We start from the raw sequence: 19457 nt of genomic DNA, 5'->3' as shown, positions 1-19457 counted from the left end.
TGTTTTCTTTGGGAACAAAGAATCTGAGATAGGGCTTTGGTAGAAAAGTAGAGGACCACAAGTAAGGGCACTTATGGCATAGTGAGAAATGGAAGAGACAGACAAGATAATCGGTGACTTCCTTGTTTTGGCTTCTTCACTTTTTCTCTACACCAGTGATGGACAACCTTTTGGGCTTGGTGTGTCAAACTTCGCCAAAAAACTGAGCATAACTTGGGTAATGTGTCACTTTGAGGAAAAAACATTATTTCGCAAATGTTTCATCCTCGGCATGCAGCCGCCTCAGTGGCCGCGTGTCATCAGAAATGGCTACGCGTGTCAGTGCTGACACGCGTGTCATAGGTTCGCCATCACTGCAGTCTACACTATAGAAAAGGCACCCAAGAATCAATAAAGAAAGGAGAGAAAACATTTTTTTTTTTTACAGAAGACAATTGCTGGGTCAAATATAGAAACAATTTATGCAGTTATTCTACTCATCCATTTTCTTTTCTTTTATATTTTTATTTTACTTTATCTTTTTATTTTATTTTATTTTTTTGTTAATCCTCGCACGAGGAGGATACTTTTCCATTGATTTTTTTTTTTTTTTTTAGAGAGAGTGGAAGGGAGTTGGAGAGACACAGAGAGAGAAACATCGATGTGAGAGAGACACACTGACTGGTTGCCTCCCACACATGCCTGCAACCAAGGTACATGCCCTTGACTGGAATTGAACCTGGGGCCCTCCAGTCCATGGGCCAATGCTCTATCCACTGAGCCAAACCAGCTAGGGCTACTCTTCTATTTTAAAAATTAAAAACAAACAGGTCATCAAATTATGTAATAAAAACAAAAAATTTAACTGTGTTAAATTTTAGAACATAGCTAGTTAAAGGAATAAACAGAGAAAAAATGAGGGATGGGTAGTGAGGGAATAGAGAGAGAGAGAGAGAGAGAGAGAGAGAGAGAGAGAGAGAGAGAGGCTATTACAATCTATAGAATAATACATTAATCTTGAAGCATTGAGGATACTGCTGTGAAAAACTAAGCTTCATTTTCACATCTGTAGAGGTACGTGGGTGCTATGTCTAAATATGTGTGTCCTCCTCAAACTCTAATGTTGAAATTCCGATGCCCAATATGATGGCATTAGGAGGCAGGGCTTGAATAGGTCATGAGGATGGCGTCCTCATCAAGGGGATTAGTGCCCTTACAGAAGAGGCCTGAGAGAGCCCGATAGCCCTATCCACCATGTGAAGACACAAGAAGTATGAAGTATATGACCCAGGAGACAGCCTTCACCTGACCATGAGAATACCCTAATCTTGGACTTCCAGCCTTTAGTACGGTGAGAAATCAATTTCTGTTGTTTTTCAGCTGGGTGGTATAAGTCTGTGGTATTTTGTTATAGCACCTGGAACAGGCAAGACACTGTGCATTTTAAGAAACTCTAGAAAGAAATATCCTTTTTGGTTGAGGAGTCAGAAGTGATCATCAATAGAAGGTCCATGGGCAAAGTTAAAAATTCAAACAGTGCAATAAGAGGATTCAGTAAAAAAAAAAAAAAAAAAGTCTCCTTCCCCAGCTTCTCCTCTCCAAAATAACCACTATTGTGAGTTATCTATGGAAGGCAATTATTTTTTGCTTACATGAAAAATATACAACCCAGTTTGAAAACTGGATCTCACCGTGCCACTCAGGTTGAAGGGCCGGGGGACTTGTGAAAAAGTCATCCATCACAAAAGTGAGGATTAGTCCATTTATTTTGGTTTGAGCTGGGAAGCTGAGAACGGTTACATCAAACAAAGCACCGTCACCTTCTGTCTTCTGCTATATGTAAGATTTTCCATAAATGCATTTGAGTACTCTCTACATTGGACATAGCCATATGCTTATACAGGAGCTTTAAAAAAACATGAATTAAGTATCCTTGGCATTATAGATGATGGTTACACAAGAAATGGCCATGTGATGAACTCACATGTATTTCCTGTAAAGTAGTTTTAAGATTTCACTGGCTTCATTTTTATATGGGACATCTCCTATGCACCATTTCACACTCTTTTGCTACTGGTATAGGGACCAGTTCAGCCCAGATGCAGACTTGACTCCTTCCTTGGAGCTTCCCTGATGCCAATGTGTGGGGGGCCTGAAGAACCCACTTAGCATTCGGGCATATGTTAACCAAAGTGCAGGGGAGCTAATGTAAATGGAGCTACCCTCGACAAATGAGGGTAGTAGCTAAATGCTTCCCCCTTCACCTGCTGGTGGATGGGTCTGAGCCCCATTCATAAGCTTCCTTAGAAGGTTCCTTGGCAGGTGCCCTCAGGGGAGACCAACTCCACTGTGTATCCTCCTAGTAGCTTTCCCTTGTTTCTCTTTTCTCTTCTTTCCTGTTTCATTCCCAAGGCCCCTCACGTCAGCTCCTAGGGCTTGTATTCCTGAATTAACTAGCTGCACTCAGCTTTTTATTTCAGGCTCTGCTTTCAGGGAACTCAGGTGGAGCTCATGTTTAATGCCCCGTATACAAGGTACCTTGTGAAAAAAGTCCCCATAAACTTTAGTACCAGAAGAGAAGTCGTCTCTAGTGAAAATTTGTTTTATTTTGTCTATCCTTCCTGGTTAGCATATTTGCTTCCTTCTCTTTCTGTGGCTTTGATTCTCTATTTTTATTGTAACATTATTATTGGATGTATGTTAAATCAAACTTTCAGGAAGCAAGTAGAATGTAAATAACAAAAAAAATGTAATTTTGCTATTTCCTTGAATGAGAAAGACTGAGATCAGAGGAATGGAAAGCCAGGCTCAGGTGAAAAAGAAGCCAGTTAAGAGTGTGATTTTGAAGCAGGCCTTAGAAGACAGATTTATAGACACCATAGTAAAGATTAGCAATAAATTCAAAGGGAGAAGGCTTCTAACGCGGCCGTCCTTTTCCATTTCTTAGACTCTCAGCACCCAGCCAGAACCCGGTACAGTAAATGTTTGTGTGAATGAACAGTGTTTGTCCTAGTGATTTCTGTGTAGTCGCCTTACAGTTCCCTTGGATTGACTGCAGAACTTCGCACATCCAGGTGCCTCCAGAGGGCACATACTGTAGAAACTCTTCATCCAACCAGATTCATCAGCATGGCTTAAGCCACACAGCCTTGAGACAAGGACATTGACTACAGAAATAAACACAAAGAGAACACCTCTGGGCACTAGAAGGTGACTTGAAAACAGTGCCTTTCAGGAGGCAATTTATCAGACAAAACTTCAGTGTCTACTAGCTCCCAAAGACTAAGCTCAACATTCTTACGGTATGACATTAAACAGCAGTCCAGCTGCCTCTGATCACAGATCTTCCCGGTCTGGAAGCCAGCCAGAGGATGCATTTTGCTTACCTCTCACTAATACAAATGGACAGTAAAGTGCATTAGGAATTCGGGCACTTTAAAACTGTCCTATTTTCCCCGACAGATTGAAGGTCTTACCACTAACTTGGATCTCATTAAAATGTATTATGAGCATTCCAACAAGGTCTATAGAATCCTGGCTACAAAATTCCAATAGAAAGAAAGAAAGAGGTACAGATAGCATCGGCATCCTGTCTCTGGCTGGTCAATGCCTTCTAAATTGTGACCACCTGGCACAATTATTTTCTTTGAAGTGCACACATTTTCTCCAGCCCATCGCAATCAAACACTACTTTAGAGCAGGTAGTAACATTACTTCCCTTGTGGCTAACAATGACAACTTGATTGGAAAGATAAACAGCTCCAGTCAAATGTGCTAATCACCAGAGGTGGCACTTCCTGGTTCAAAATCTCAGTGTTAGCCTGTGGTTTCCAGTATTTTCCCGTATTTAAAAATTTTTAAATTTTATTTTGCCCACTGCAAAACTTGGATCAGTGTGTCTTCCCCATCATAATACTTTTACAATCTTCAACGCTAATTATCTTTTTTTTTAAATCTTGGAGATCTCATAAGGAAACAGGCAATGCTGATAACATTGAGATAAGCTAATGTAAACTAATTAATATTATTTGAAGAGTAACAGAATATGGAAGATGATGCTATAGCAGAGAACAAGAATAAGTCGGGATAAGGCACTAACATATAACCCCAGTTACAGAAGGAAAGTAAGAAAAGACATTACAATAAACCTACCTACCTTTAAAAATGCAATGGGCATTAATTAAAGTTCAAGATGAACAGTTCAAGACACTTATGGGTTCTCTTATGATTTTCTGATTTATTTAAGAGAAATAAATAGATTTATTTTCTGCTTTCTCTATCCTAAACCTAATTCCTTCTTCCTCTGGGTATCTTCTGTCCTCTGAACACAGCACTGATTCCTCTCTACTCTAGTCACCTGTTTCTACCACTGTCTCTGTCCCTGGCCTCCCACTACCACATGCACATGCACAGAGAAGTATGCACACATGCCACACACACACACACACACACACACACACGGAGTGTAGGGCCACATGGTCATCCCGGTGTTCCCGAGGTGGGCACAGTGCCTGGCTCATTGGTGCTCAGTTAATGTTTACAGAGTGAATAAATGAATGAGCCAATGAATGCTGAGTGAACTGAAGACAGAATGTCAATGCTGGACGAGACCTAAGAAAATATCTAATCCAAAGTCCTCGTTTTACAGTTGAAGAAACCAATCAGAGAGGTTCAATGGCTCGCCACTGACACAGAAACTGACCCCAGAGCTTGAGAATCACACGTCTGGGTGCTTTGAACTGCCATGGATGTCAGTTTTCTAGTTTGTAGGTGGAAAGACACTTTGTCTAGTTACTACTCCCCACTCCCTATCTTTTGGCTTCTTCAATCCACGATACAAAAGGGGAAGTGTAAGAAATTCAAATCAGCTTGGTTAACGAGGTTGATATTACTGGACAGAAAGAAGTCCTCTGATTATAAGTGGATTTTGATGACCTATTTAAGTCCTCTGTTCCCACTGTTACATAACTAAAAACTAGCTGCAGTACAAACATCTTCATTATGTTTATGCCAATCAGGTAACTATTCTCATCTTTTCACAAATAAGAAACACACCTCCAAATTCAGGGATTCTACATGGTGATGAGAACTAAAACACAGATAAAAGAGAGGAACAGTGTTGAAAATATTAAAGGGTTACAGGAATGGTGGTATATTACCGTATTTTCCGGCATATAAGACGACTGGGCGTATAAGATTTTCCTGGGTTAAAAAGTCGTCTTATACGCCGGAAAATACAGTAATTGGCTTAACCCATTCTATGTTATCCAGTGTTATACAAAAAAAATCTATGTACCGTATTTTCTGGCGTATAAGACGACTTTTTAACCCAGGAAAATCTTATATGCCCAGTCGCCTTACACGCCGGAAAATATGGTGTGCAGCCATTATGAATTACTTTTTTGAGTAGTTTCTAAGAGCATGGAGAAATATAATTATATTTCAGTGTTGATGAAAAAAGATATAAAAATTTGGGTAGAAATAATTAAAAACTCAGCAGAGAAAAATGACTAGAAGTAAAAACACTAAAAAAGGTGGTTATGTTTAAGTAATAGTGATATTGTTGTATTAGCTACTTATTAATAACTAGTGACCTGGTGCATGGATTCATGCACATTGAAAGGAAATTAATTAGAAGGTGGCTGGCGTGATGTGCCAGACACGCCTTGGAGCCAATCTCCTGCGGTCCCTCCCTGGCTGTCAGAGCCATGGCTCGAAAGGTGTCTGTGGAGTAAGTGGGGTCCCTCTGGCAGGTGGGGTCCCTTGGCCTGGCCTGCAGGGATCGGGCCAAAACCAGCTCTATGACATCCCCTGAGGGGTCCCAGAGTGCAAGAGGGCACTCTGCAAAGTTGCTGTCGTACAGGGTGTGGAACGCAAATGCAAGTGTGCAGTAAACCAAATTCGGGTCCTACAGTGCCCCAGCAACAACATAACCCACCGCCGAAGTGGAATCACGCTTTCTCCTCTCTCGTTTCAGAATGCATCACCTGAAAACTACCGCTACCAAGTCACGGCAGCTCCTGCATTGAGTGTCTTCCCCCTGGTGGTCAGTGCACGTCATAGCGACCAGTCGTTCCACTGTTTGGTTGATTTGCATATTAGCCTTTTCTTATATAGGATAGGAAAGGAGCAAAGGGGAAGGCCAGACATAAGCATGGCCATTTGGGAAGCTTCACCAGGAAGCTGAAACTTTGCACTCCCCAGGGAAGCACCAGCCCATTCCCTGCAAAACACTGGAGGAAAGGGAGCCAACAAAGGGGAGATGGGCCCATGCACAGTAAAGTTGGGGTGACCCAGGGAAAGTGCTTGCCAATCAAACCTGGGAACAGAAATCATTGGCTAGAAGAGTGGAGCCAAAGCAAGCCTGAGAAAATTTGGAGTTACACAACCTCCCAAAGAGAGGTGTTTGCTCTCTCAGCTCTAGGCTCATGGCTCTCTTAGCTCTCTGGTTCCTTTGGCTTTGTTCCTGCCCATGTTTCCCATAGCCAAGGGGCCCTGCAGACCCCGCGTACCATGGACTGATGGACTGCAACTGGGAACACAAACTAAGCTAGCTTGATGCTGCATTTGACTATGTTCCAACATGGAAAGGAAACTCTGGACACTGGCTCTGATCTTAGCCCTGTTGAAGACAAAATGGGACTACTTCCTTGGCAGGACAAAGGGAAGTGAGACGTTGGAAACTCGGGGATTTAATTCCATGCAAATAAAAATCATTCAGTCTCTCATGCAAGTCTCAGAAAATTATTTTTCTTGGGATATCCCAAGAATTCCACTTCCATGAGCAACAGGTGGGGATGAGGACCTCTATTCATCGGTAACAATATAGAGATTATCTTTTCCTTTTCTATTTTTCCATATTTTAAAAATGTTTTAAATGTACTATATATTACTCTTATAGTGGAAAAATAAAACAGCAATTTTTTTTTTTTTTACAGAAATTCAGAAGTTGGAGTCAGAGGTTGCATGACCAGTATTCAATTTCCCTTTTTAAATTTCTTTTGGGTCCCTGTTTTTTTCTTCCTTCCAAATCCTATCAGCAAGCCTCTGGCAAGAGTATCTTTTGAGATCAGAAACCGGGTCCTGATTGAAGGTTTAAAGTAAAGAAACCTTAGTGCCACCTCTTCCCTTAGGACCTGTTTGAGAAACTTACCAAGAAATACACTCTATTTGTTAGAGTGAAGAACTTCCTGCAAATGCCTTTTACTACATTTTTTTTTAAATGTTCTTGGCAAACCTGAAAAGACTCTAAATAATTCACAATCTCTTTTCTTGAGTTTGGTTTCTCGATGTGTGTTCAATTCCACCACCAACCCCCCCCCCCCGCCCCCCCCCCGTCCCCATGGCAGGAAATGACTTTCCTTTGGAGATCACTGATTACTCTGACAATAATGGCTCAATTAAATCATAGATGAACTTTTAGGTACCTCCTATTTTAAGAAGAATAAAATAAGCTCAATAGGAGGTAACCCTCCAGCTACTTTTTAAATTGTTTAACGCACATTCCCCCACCCTCTAAAAAAGCTATTTTCCCAAAAAGCACAGTACAGTACGTGGTGTGTCTTCCCGGCAGGTAGCTTTGCTTGGGCTCAGCTCTCAGGAATGTCCAATATAGACCTGCATCAGGGGATCACAAAGCAGAGGCTGAAAAATGAATGCTGTCACTGCTTTCTCACCTCCTCTGGGAAACTTGTGTGATTGCCTGACACTTGGAAATGGATTTGTAGGTCCCCAGCTTTAACTGATGCCCAAATGAACACAATAAACAGCCAGCTGAGTTCTCTCTTTCCCTCACCTGCAATGCCTGGTTCACTTTCTACTTGTAAGCGCTCGCTGTATGTGGTAGGAACTTGTGCTCCTTGGAAAGCTATGTGGATTTCTAGTAAGAGCAGAAATAAAATCCTCACTGGTCTTAGGTTTAACTCTGAGAAAAAGATCTAAGCTGAAACTTAGGCAACTGTCTCAAGGCCTGCAACAATATACCGCCACTGGCCAGTCCACCCACCACAGGTATACTCAGCTTTTCCCAAAGTGCCTTTTCTTAGGCCTGAGGGCACTTGAGTGTGCAACAGAGAATATCACTCTCAAATAAAGGGGCCTACTCTCCTCCCAATTCCCTCAAACACAAGGCATCACAAGCCATATTACTTTATCCTTAACAAGGGAATATGTAGGTTATTTATTCATGCCCAAACTTAAAAATAAATGAAAAACAATTTGCCCCAGCCAGTGTGGCTAAGTGGGTTAAGCATCGTTCCATGCACAGAAAAGTCATCAGTTGGATTCCCGGTCAGGGCACATGCCTAGGTTGAGGGCTTGATCCCTGGTCAGGATGCATATGGGAGGCAGCCGATCCATTTTTCTCTCTCCCATCAATGTTTCTCTCTGTCTTTCTCCCTCTCCCTTCCTCTCTCTCTCTAAAACAACAATAACACATCAATAAAAACGTATTTAAAAAAAAACAATTTAACATTACTTAAAGAAACATAAATAATAATATACCAGCACAAAAATAAACAATGAGAGGAAAGATTCCCTCTCCTGCTATTTAACCCTTCAATTTTTGCTTCCTATAACAAATAATGAATATTTAGGTTAACGATGTTCTCTGAGATGGTGTGAAATGCTATTTTAATCACTTCTCAAATCATGCCACTGCTTCCCTTAGTGTCTAAGCTGAATCTATAGAAATGTGTATAAACTTGGATTTGAAATAAAAATATTAATAGATCAAATGCCAAGCATATTTTCTTACTCTGTAGCATTAATAAATGCTAGTAAAAATATCTAAGCTATCTTAATGAGGACCCATGAATGATGGCTCAGAGCCTCTCCTTTCCAAATCTAGTTTTGCCTGGCTCCCATCCCACCAACAAAAGTATGCCTGGGCATCTTCTTGTAAAGATGCTAGAAAGACTGACTAGTGGTCTTTGAGTCTGATATTGTGTAAATTACATGGCTGTGTGAAGAGACAGGAGAAAGTTGATGGAGCAAGCAGGAAGTTCAAGAAGAAGCTACGTGCTACCTTGCAGAAGCTATGGCCACCTGAGTTTTCCATTGCCAAGAGACCAGAAGCATAGTTTTAGAAATGGAAGACATCTATGAGATCCTGTTCATTCCTTTGTTTTATGGCAAAATAGGGTTTAGGGAGATTTAGTGACTTAATCAAGGTCATATATCTGGTTGGCAGCAGGGCTAGCAATAGAATCTGGGTCTTTTGGTTCTAAGACCTCTTTCAATTATACCACAAAACTTAATAATCACTGTAAGAATCCAAACTTAAAAAAAAACATTTGGATAAAAATCCTTCTAAAACGGTTTATACAGCCCTGGCTGGTTTGGCTCAGCGGATAGAGTGTCAGCCTGCAGACTCAAGGGTCCCAGGTTCAATTCCCGTCAAGGGCATGTACCTTGGTTGCGGGCACATCCAAGGTGGGGGGTGTGCAGGAGGCAGCTGATCGATGTTTCTCTCTCATCGATGTTTCTAACTCTCTATCCCTCTCCCTTCCTCTCTGTAGAAAATCAATAAAATATAAAAAAATAAAAATAAAATAAAATGGTTTATACAATTCCTATTTTTATATATAGAGTATAATTAAACTTTTTCTCTGTGACTCAAGGTCATCATTATGAAGATTAATGATGTCAACTCTATATACTACACAGTCTATGAATGCCGACTTAATGTAGAATGCAGAACAATGCTGGGAATATGATAACTGTTTTTCATAGATTTCTATGAATTTGCTCTTTGCTTTTATTCCTTGCTGCTTTCAGGTCTCTGCTCCCAGTATCATCTCCTTTCCCCACCTTCTAATTCTAATTCTAAACTCTGGTTTTCTAAAATCTGCTTTTTAGAGTAATATGAAATGCAGACAAATGCACATCATATTTATTGCAGCATTATTCACAAAAACAAAACCACAAATGTCCAACATAGGAGAATGGTTAGTAAGTAGTACTTTCAAAGAACAGGACATTATGTAGCCATTAAAATGACTGTTACATGAAGAGGTTTTAATAAAATAAAGAAGAGCTTATGTCATAGTGTTAGATTAAAAATGTAGGATACAAAACTGCTAGATATCAATAACATTTCAAAAATGCTTAGAGTGAGAGAAACGTACCAAATGTTTCCAATGACAGGATTACTGATAATTATTATTCTATTATTATACTATTCTACTTATTTCTACTTGTTTCTGTAATAAAAGTACAATACTCAATGTCAGAACAAGAATTTTTAAAAACATCACATTGGAAAATATAATCTAACAGGTGAGAATGATTTAAAATGAAAATATATAGATTCCAGGTGAGAATCTAAAGCTTCTGTGACATGGTATGGCTGAGGGTGGCTTTTGCTTCCTTCCCATTTCTTGGCTGAAAGTCAGGTTTCTGGATAGTTGAATTGTGGAAGAGTAAAAATGTCAGATACTTATATGTTTAACTAGAGGCCCGGTGCACAAAATTCGTGCACGGGGGGGGGAGGGAGTGGGGGGACGGGTCCCCTCAGCCCGGCCTGCACCCTCTCTAATCTGGGACCCCTCGGGGGATGTCTGACTGCTGGTTTTGGCCTGATCCTGTAAACCGGCAGTTGGACATCCCTCTCGCAATCCGGGACCGCTGGCTCCTAACTGCTCACCTGTCTGCCAGCCTGATCCCAACTGCTCTCCCCTGCCGGCCTGATCTCCCCTAACCGCCTCTGCCTCGGCCCCGCCACCATGGCTTTGTCTGTCGGAAGATGTCAGGTCTAATTAGCATATTACCCTTTTATTAGTATGGATGGGGAAGAGAGGAAACTGAGAGGGAAAGACAGAAGAGAGAGGAGGGAGGAAAGGTTCTGAGCCAATGCTTTTAGACAAGTGTCTAAGGATTTTTCATTAACTGGTTTTTAGAAGTTTAGAAACCACAGATGTGGTAACTGTCACGCAGGCTGATTTATCAGTGGATGAGCATGAAAGGCAAATTAACCTCTCCACAGACAAAGAAGGGCATTTTCTAATTAATAATTAACCACTTCCTAAAACTGGGAGAGCTGAATTAAGAATGTGAACAAGTAAAAACTGGGATAGCATGGAAAGAAGGTAAGCAAATGTCTTTGTATAAAATGTTTATATCTGAAGGTATTAGATACCTTCTCTTCTATCCTATTTTCTGATTCCTTTGTATTATGATAACCTATTTTTCTTTTTAATAGCAATGACTTTTCATATCTTCTCCTCGTTCTTTGAATGAAATCATTAAGATATGGGTAGTGCAGCAGAAGGCAGTTGAGATTTTACAACACACAGTGACCTTCACTGACTCATACATACACAGCCCCCACCAAATGCGTCACCTCATGCAGAAACGACCAAGGGCAAACTGAGCCCGGAGTGGCTGATTTAACATAGATGTTGCTTGACTTCTCAAAGCTTCTGAAGATCATTTTAAAAAATTTGCCTTTGCCTCCCCAAAGACGACATGCCAAGAAAAAACTCCGAGTACTTTAAACTGGTCTGTGGGATAGAAAGATCATAAATCTGTTCTCATTTGGCATGAGTGGCATTTCTAATAGAATTTCTAAGGACTTCCTCAAATGTGACATACTTTCTTATCATAATAACCCTGTGAGATATTATTAGCTCAAATTTATAGATGAAGACACCGAGGCTCTAAGACATTAATTTGCTAAAGGTCACCATTAAGCTAGAGGAAAAGCCTGGAATTCAGATTTTCTACTCTCAATCCTGTAGTGATTTCTGCTGTCTCATGCTGCAAGTTTATTGATACATTAATTCTGTGCCAAAGCATTTGCTCCCAAAGGCCATGTACGAGAGCACCTCTGCAGACCAGTAGTTGCTCAACAACATGCCGGAGAGTAGAAAATTTCAATAGTGGGAAGTTGTAGCTGGTGGCACTAGGGCAGTGAAAGCCCAGATTAATTTATAATAGGAGGCTGGAGTCCCAGCTCTATGGCTAAGTAACTATGTTACTGTAAGCAGGTCTATGGGTCTTAGTTTTTTTCACCTTGGTGTCTACATGGGCCCCTTCCTCACAAAGACTGCATCTCTCTTATCTGCACAAACCCACATTCATCATTTGTCCTTCAGGGTTTAAACCAATGTCCTCCCCTAGAGAACTTAACTCCAATAGCTTGTGAATACTATAGAGTGTACTCATTCCCAAAATCTGGAATTTTTATCCAAAAGTCATATATGTGTTTTAGCTCTCCAGCTAGACTTTAAACAAGATCTGCCTTGCTGGAGTGTGTTGTGGGTTCAATTCCCAGTCCAGGTCAGGGAGTGTATGGGAAGCAACCAAGTGATGCATGTCTCTCACATACATGTTTCTCTCTTCTTCCCCTTCTCTCCTCATGCCTCCTTTCCTTCCACTTCACTTTCTCTAAAAATCAGTGAAAAAAATATCCTTAGTGAGGATTAACCTTAAAAAAAAAAAAGTGTTTTCAACATCTCTAATTCCTCTCTGCCTTTTCAAAACTCTTCCCTCTTTCTTCCAACTGCCTAGTACAGTGGTCGGCAAACTCATTAGTCAACAGAGCCAAATATCAACAGTACAACGATTGAAATTTCTTTTGAGAGCCGAAAACCGACTTCTGCGCATGGGCCACGAAGTTTCAATCGCACTGTATGTGCGCGCCCGCATGTGGTATTTTGTGGAAGAGCCACACTCAAGGGGCCAAAGAGCCGCATGTGGCTCGCGAGCCGCAGTTTGCCGACCACTGGCCTAGTATATCACTATGCCTTGGACAAATGCCGACTGAATGAATGAGAACCTGCATTCAGGCCGTGGAAGCCTGGCTTGATTTGTAATAGGAGGTTGGAGCACCAGCTCTACAGCCAAGTAACTGTGTTCCTGCAGGCAAGTCTGTGAGTCTCAGGTTTTTCATCATAAAATGATTATGGGGGTAGGAAGCAGGTGAAGTATATGAGTTCCATGATCTCTGAGATACTATAAATATTTAAATATTATTTTGATTGGGCCAACCATAGCCTTTACTCCATTAGGGCTGAGAGAAGAGATGAATGAGAATTCCAAAGACAAGAATGTGAAAAACAAGGCAAATACGAAACCAAATAGCCAACCACCCAGCAGGCAGAAGAAGCCAATGTGTCTGGAAAATTAATGAAGTAAAGGAGAATCAGAGAGAGCAGAGATGTCTTAGGCAAGGCTTGAAAGGTGAAGCCTGTCTGAGAGGGAGGCAAAGGGGTTATAAGGCAGAATATAAATGGGGACAGCTTCATAACGAAAAAAATTGCATTAGTGTTTAGGCATGTGTAGCATAATGTTGTTTTTTTTTTTAAATTTACTCTTCTGTTGCTATTCAAGCTTGAAATCAAATGTTAAGAACATCAGCACTGAGACTGCTTAGGATCAGGAGAAAGAAAATGAGATGCATGCTAACAACTTCCTTGTGGAAATAAAAACAGAAGGTCCTAGTAATAGGGATTGATACTACCAACATTTGACTATTAGAAATGTTATTTTCCTGTACTTTCTTCTTCATTTTGTTGGGGGGTGGACAATATGACCATTTTAATTAGGATATTTCTCTTAAGTTTAATTTTATTAAATATTTTAATAATTCCAAGTAATATTGCACTGGTTTCATTAAAATTTGGGTTTTAGCTGACAGACCATGTAATAAATAAAAATGGTGTTATAAGGAAGTCTGTCTATGCCTTCAATAATAAGCTCCCTTAGATAGGATGAACTTATGGGAGGCAATGAACCAAAGTATCTGGTATGATAAGAGGGACTAGGATTCATATAAGGAGTTAAAGAAAAAGAAAATCAAGTTCAGCTTGAAACTTGAAGAAAAAATGGCACCTCTTTGGAAAAGAAATTCTCTGAAATTAAAAAATAATACTTGAAGCAAATAATAGTTCTTGGATTATCAGATGCAAAAGTTTTCAGCTGGTATCTGAAATTGAAGTGACACTTCAAAAGATTAAATCAGTAAGAGTCCATGATTGATAAAAGACCAGAAATTTCCTTTTAAGAAACAGCAAAACTGTAAAAGGAATTTGATATTTAAGAGACATTTTTAGGAACCTCCTGATGAAATTTTTTATACTAAAACTCACTGAGAAGAAACTCACTGTTAATCCATGTTATCTAACTTTGGGTCCAGTTTGCCCTTCATCTTCTACCTCAGAAAAGGCCCTAAATTTAACCAATCTATAAAGAAATTTCTGCAGGGAGAAAAAATCATGTGATTGTGTGTGTATGAAAGACAACATACCTGCTTCATCATAGGATACAGTCAATTTTTCTAGCATTTCTCGGTCAATCGACAGAATCTGTTGTTCTAGGATGGTCTGGTAGGACAAAACACTATTTTCTTTGTCTTTCTCGTAGTCCTGTAGATGCTGTTTAAGGGCCTCTGGGAGTCGAGATTTTACATATTCAGCTGCAGTCTGCAAATAAAACAGGTAAAAGAAAATTAGTATTTCTCATCGTAGGCTTTTCACTTCGTCTTAGGTGCTGCAGCGAGAACTCAAAAGCACTGTGGTGCGAACCCTTTAGACAACCATGTCCTTGTCATTTTTAGTCTCCACCAGTAAGGTGACTCTTCAAAATAGGCAGAATCACAGACCTCTAAGAGTTTTCTACCAGGCTGAAAGGTCTAAAAGATGATAGATTTAGTTTGTCATTCATGGAGTTAGTACTCGAAGTTTCAACAACTATCCCACTGAACTCTGAAGGTCCCATCATAGTAATCTTACTGGATATAAATATGACTGCCCTTGTCTAGAATGCAGAAGCCAGTCACTCGTCTCAGCAGAAGACAGTCTATGCTATGCCAGCCGTATCTCTACTTTGTTTTGTTGTTCTCTACTCATTAATGCTCACGCAGGAATTCTTGTGAAGGGAAGAGAATGGAGAGCCCACTGTACGAGCTGATAATGGAATAGTGGGATAAACAGAAAAAGAAAATATCTAAGACAATGATATCTGTTAGCCAGAAAAAAGAACTGTTCACCACTTAAATGTCTTGGCCTTTATATACATACTAGAGGCCCAGTGCATGAAATTCGTGCACTCGGGGGGTCCCTCAGCCCAGCCTGCGCCCTATCGCAGCCCGGAAGTCCTCAGGGGATGTCCAACTGATGGCTTAGGCCTGCTCCCCATGGCAGTTAGACATCCTTAGCGCTGCCATGGAGGCAGGAGAAGCTCTTGCCACCGTTGCTGCATTCGCCAGCCATGAGCCTGGCTCAGGGCTTCTGGCTGAGCGGCACTCCCCCTGTGGAAGCACACTGACCACCAGGGAGCAGCTTCTGCATTGAGCATCTGCCCTCTGGTGGTCAGTGGTGTCATACCTACTGGTCGTTCTGCTGTTCAGTCGATTTGCATATTGGCCTTTTATTATATAGGATTATTCTTAATTTGACTTTGTTCTGCTTCTACACTGTCTCACAATGCACTCCCAACTAGGGACATCTGAAATTACATGCAGTGATTTTCAACCCGGTGGGCATGCTTCCCTTGGAGGTAGGAAGAAAGGCATGTATACTGTGGCAAACACCTCCCCGAAGATTCTAATATATTCGTCTGGGGGGCTGGGGAGATAGCACACTCTTCCCCCTTCCAGCCGAGAACACAACTAAACAGAACTATAAGAAAGAAATTAAGTGATAGAGTGGCATGTGTGAATCAGAAACTGAAATTCTTAAAACATATTTCTTAAGAATACCAAGAGTTTAACATCTCCTTGCTGTGAATTTGACAAAATAAATGAAGGCATACACATATTGTTTAAAATTATACTCATAACCATTAGAAACTGAAATAAAAGAAACTGTTAAAAAGAATTGTCCCTGGGGTATGGGCCCAGAATAAGGAATAGCACACCTATATAATTTAATATACTTTTAAATTTTTCTGTAATTTTAAAAAATTATCTTTAAAATATAATTTTTGTAACCTTCATAGTTTTTCTTTTAAATGTTACACAATTTAAGATGAAAAGAAACTTGCCAGAACAAACAACTGACTTCCCAGGAAAAGTCCACTGGAAAGTTATTTTTCAGTCTTCAGAGTAGCCGAATATAGCATACAATACTTTTTATTTCCAGATTTATATTTATATCCCCTAATTAAGTTGTTGATGAAATTACAACTTTAAAATATCACCAAACATTGCTCAATTTATCTGCTAGCCACCTAGTGCAGAACAAATAGAGTTATTCCACAAAATGTGAATGGAATCAACATGTTAGCACTATATATTTAATTCTAGAGTTTAATGACAATTTTCTTCTGACACTGGACAAGAAAGAGGCATACTGCAGAATAACTATTTTTAAACTCAGATGACCTTGCTAGTCAGTGTAACATCTGTCTTTTTTCCCTTGGAAATATCTATGAGGCATAGGAAGTAATTCTATAATGAATAATTGTACAATGCATATTTTTACAAATATCGGTGTGCTCTGTGTTATTGAAAGCATACCACACATTTCCTTCCAATTATGTCCAATTATCTACTTTTCTAAAACTATGTTATTGGTCTTCAAACAGGATTTATATTTTTTACTATATTGAAGTTATAGTTTGGCATTTCATTTCTAAAACAGTATAACTTCATATATAGAGTTCTTTCCATGGGGAAAGATTCTTTGGAAGAACAGAAAGAAATAATTCTAGCAAAGTACTAGATTCTGTCAAGATATTTCAAGAAATCACCTTTATATTGAGGTGATGCTCTAAATGTATTCAAATGGCAGTTAAATCCTTATTCTCAAGCACGTACCTATGCTTAAAACCAGGCTGTCATACAAATACCGTATGATCTTACTTATGTGTGGAATCTAAAAAGAGAAAAACAACAACAACAAACCAGAAACCAAACTCATAGATACAGAGAACAGATTGGTGGTTGCCAGAGGTGGGGGATGGGGGTGGGTGGGGGGTTGCAAAATGGGTGAAGGTGATCAAAAGGAACAAACTTCCAGTTATAAAATAAGTCCTGAAGATACAATGTACAGCATGCTGATTATAGGACTATAGTTAATAATACTGTATTGTATAGTTAATAGTTGCTAAGAGAACAGATATTAAAAGTTCTTATCACACACACACACAAGATGTAACTATGTGTGGTGATAGATGTTAACTAGACTTATTGTGGTGATCATTTCATTATATATACAAATATCAAATCATTATGTTGTACACCTCAAGCTAATATAATGTCAATTATATCTCAATTAAAAATACAAGCTGTCATATGAACTGAGATTGGAATTATTGCAAAAGTAATATATAATTCAAAGAATAATTTAAAATTTCACTGGAATTCAAAAATAAAGCAAAAAACAAATTTAAAATATAGGATGACATCTATTCTTTAATCAGTGATAAGAGCTTCTAGAAGTTTAAATCCTAAATTGCATATTCTTATAATCTATTTTCAGAAACAATAATACAGGATGGGGCAGAAGTAGGTTTACAGTTATGAGTACATGAAACATTTATTCTTGTATTATTACCTATTATTAGATTATTTTCCATATGAACAACTTTAAACCTACTTTTGTCCCACGCTATATTATAACCATTATCAGTATCTTGCATGAGTGCAGTGTTTTATACTTTTCTGAGCAATGTATATTGTTACATTCTGTATCTTCAGAATAACTTTCAGTGAAAGTAGACAAATTATTGGTTTTGGTCAATCTTTTACGTCCTTCAAAGTTTGGCTCAAATGCTATAAACTCTGTTAGTAACACACCTAAGAGCAGCAAGTGAACTTTCAAGTATTAAAAAGCTATCTGTATAGGTATTTTAGCTCCCCAGTTAGGCTGGAATAAGTACTATATCTTACACATCCTTGTGTTCTCTCAGCATCAGGTTTAGTGCTTTGCACCCTATAAGCTTATATCTTGACCAGATCCAAGAATCAGGGACTTAGAGGTAGCCCTTGGAGAAAACTGTTTACAGTTCATAACTATTTGTCTGCAAACAGCACCTCCTCTCATGACTCCAGATAGACCACAAGAGTCTGGTTTCCTACTGGCAAATGGAACTACACTTGGTCTTTAATTGCCATTGATGCCATTATTTTAGGAAAGTGAAGGCTGAAACCCAAATCAACATTTACATGCTAAAATGGTAAATTGTGGAGTACTTAACATGCAATGCTACATATGGAGCTTTAATGATTTCCTTGGTATAACTGTTTGATCTCCATTCTTGCCTTTCTTCATTTGGCAATAGGCTTGATTCTGCTAGGGACGCTCTGACGAGTTGAATACCTTAGAATTGTGCCCGAGTTAAGAGTTGCCTTAGGGGTGCGAATTCTGCCAGGGTTTGTGCTTGTCTGAATTACTGAGTAGGTTCTCCTCCCCTCCCCTCGTCCCAACAAACCCCAGGGGGGTAGCAGAGACGCCTCAGGGCAGAAAGTAGAAGATACATAGTTCACAGAGTCTTCTGGTTATACCAAGAAGATAGTTAACAGCGGGAATAAAAAGATGAGCTAGATAAGCTATCAGTAAATGCTTGTGAGGTAAGGCACAAAAGATGCCTATTGCAACTTCTTAAAGAATTTGCATACATTTATATTACCCAGGCCAACTGTAGTCTGGAAGGCAGTAAAGAAGCAGAATGACTAGGGATCTAAATTCTGGGAACCCAGTACGTAGAATGCTGACACTATTCATTATACTACAGAAACTATTTACTGTACAGTGGTATGTTCTTTAATTAATTACTGATATATATGAAAAGATTTGGCCAGCTGGCGTGCAAAGCGTAATTTAAAAGCTACTAAATGCTTCACAATTCATCTTTAAAAAGAAAACCCGTCAGCCATCCAATTCCAATTTATTGAGTGTCTGCTGAGTACAGCACGTTAGACTAGACACTATCTGGAGAACAACCCTTTGCCATTAAAGAACCTGCAATTTTAATATTCAAACAACACACACATGAAATACGAGGGAAAAACATTTTCCAAAGCAATACAAAAATAGGCGTGAATCTTGAGATGAATTAGCATATTTAATTAACATAGGAGCCCTGTTAAGTGCTGCCCAGCCTCTAAAGAGAGAAATCCAGGAGAAGAGACAAGAAAAAGAACCAGGAAATCATTCCAGTAGAGTTTAAAGATCAGTTTTAGAGGTTAGAAGCACTTACTGGAGAAAAGAAATGCAATCTAGAAAGTAGTAAATATGAGTTCACAGGGAGAGATAATAAGAAATGAAGTTGATAAGACTGGGAGGAGGAGGAAGCTGGCAGGTGGAGAAGGCTTTCCTCCCTGTGAGCCAGGGAGTTTTGACTTGTGGCAGTCACAGGAAACGGAAACGTCTTAAGGAGTAAAAGAAATCATCAAATATTGTTCGAGGAAGAATGTGCTTGGTGCTCAGTTTACGGCGCACTGAAATAGAAGGAGATTAAACTGGTCTAAAGGAAAAAGACCTGAAGGAAAGGAAAGCTGGCCTTCTACACAGTGGTTGGACTATAAATCAGAC

The 19457-nt window shown here is 39.6% G+C and overlaps 1 protein-coding gene across 2 annotated transcripts in view; it reads right to left on the bottom strand.

The window, feature by feature from the left end:
- The window catches only part of PPM1L (protein phosphatase, Mg2+/Mn2+ dependent 1L), a 238857-nt gene that overhangs the window by 47749 nt on the left and 171651 nt on the right, over positions 1–19457 (bottom strand). For both annotated transcript variants that reach the window (XM_008142248.3, XM_054713694.1), the window contains exon 2: positions 14228–14402. In XM_008142248.3, coding sequence (XP_008140470.1) covers positions 14228–14402 — 175 coding nt within the window. The remainder of the gene's footprint in view (positions 1–14227; positions 14403–19457) is intronic.

This window comes from Eptesicus fuscus, chromosome 3 (assembly GCF_027574615.1).
Source record: "Eptesicus fuscus isolate TK198812 chromosome 3, DD_ASM_mEF_20220401, whole genome shotgun sequence".
NCBI lineage: Eukaryota > Metazoa > Chordata > Mammalia > Chiroptera > Vespertilionidae > Eptesicus > Eptesicus fuscus.
This window is presented reverse-complemented; position numbering and strand designations above follow the sequence as displayed.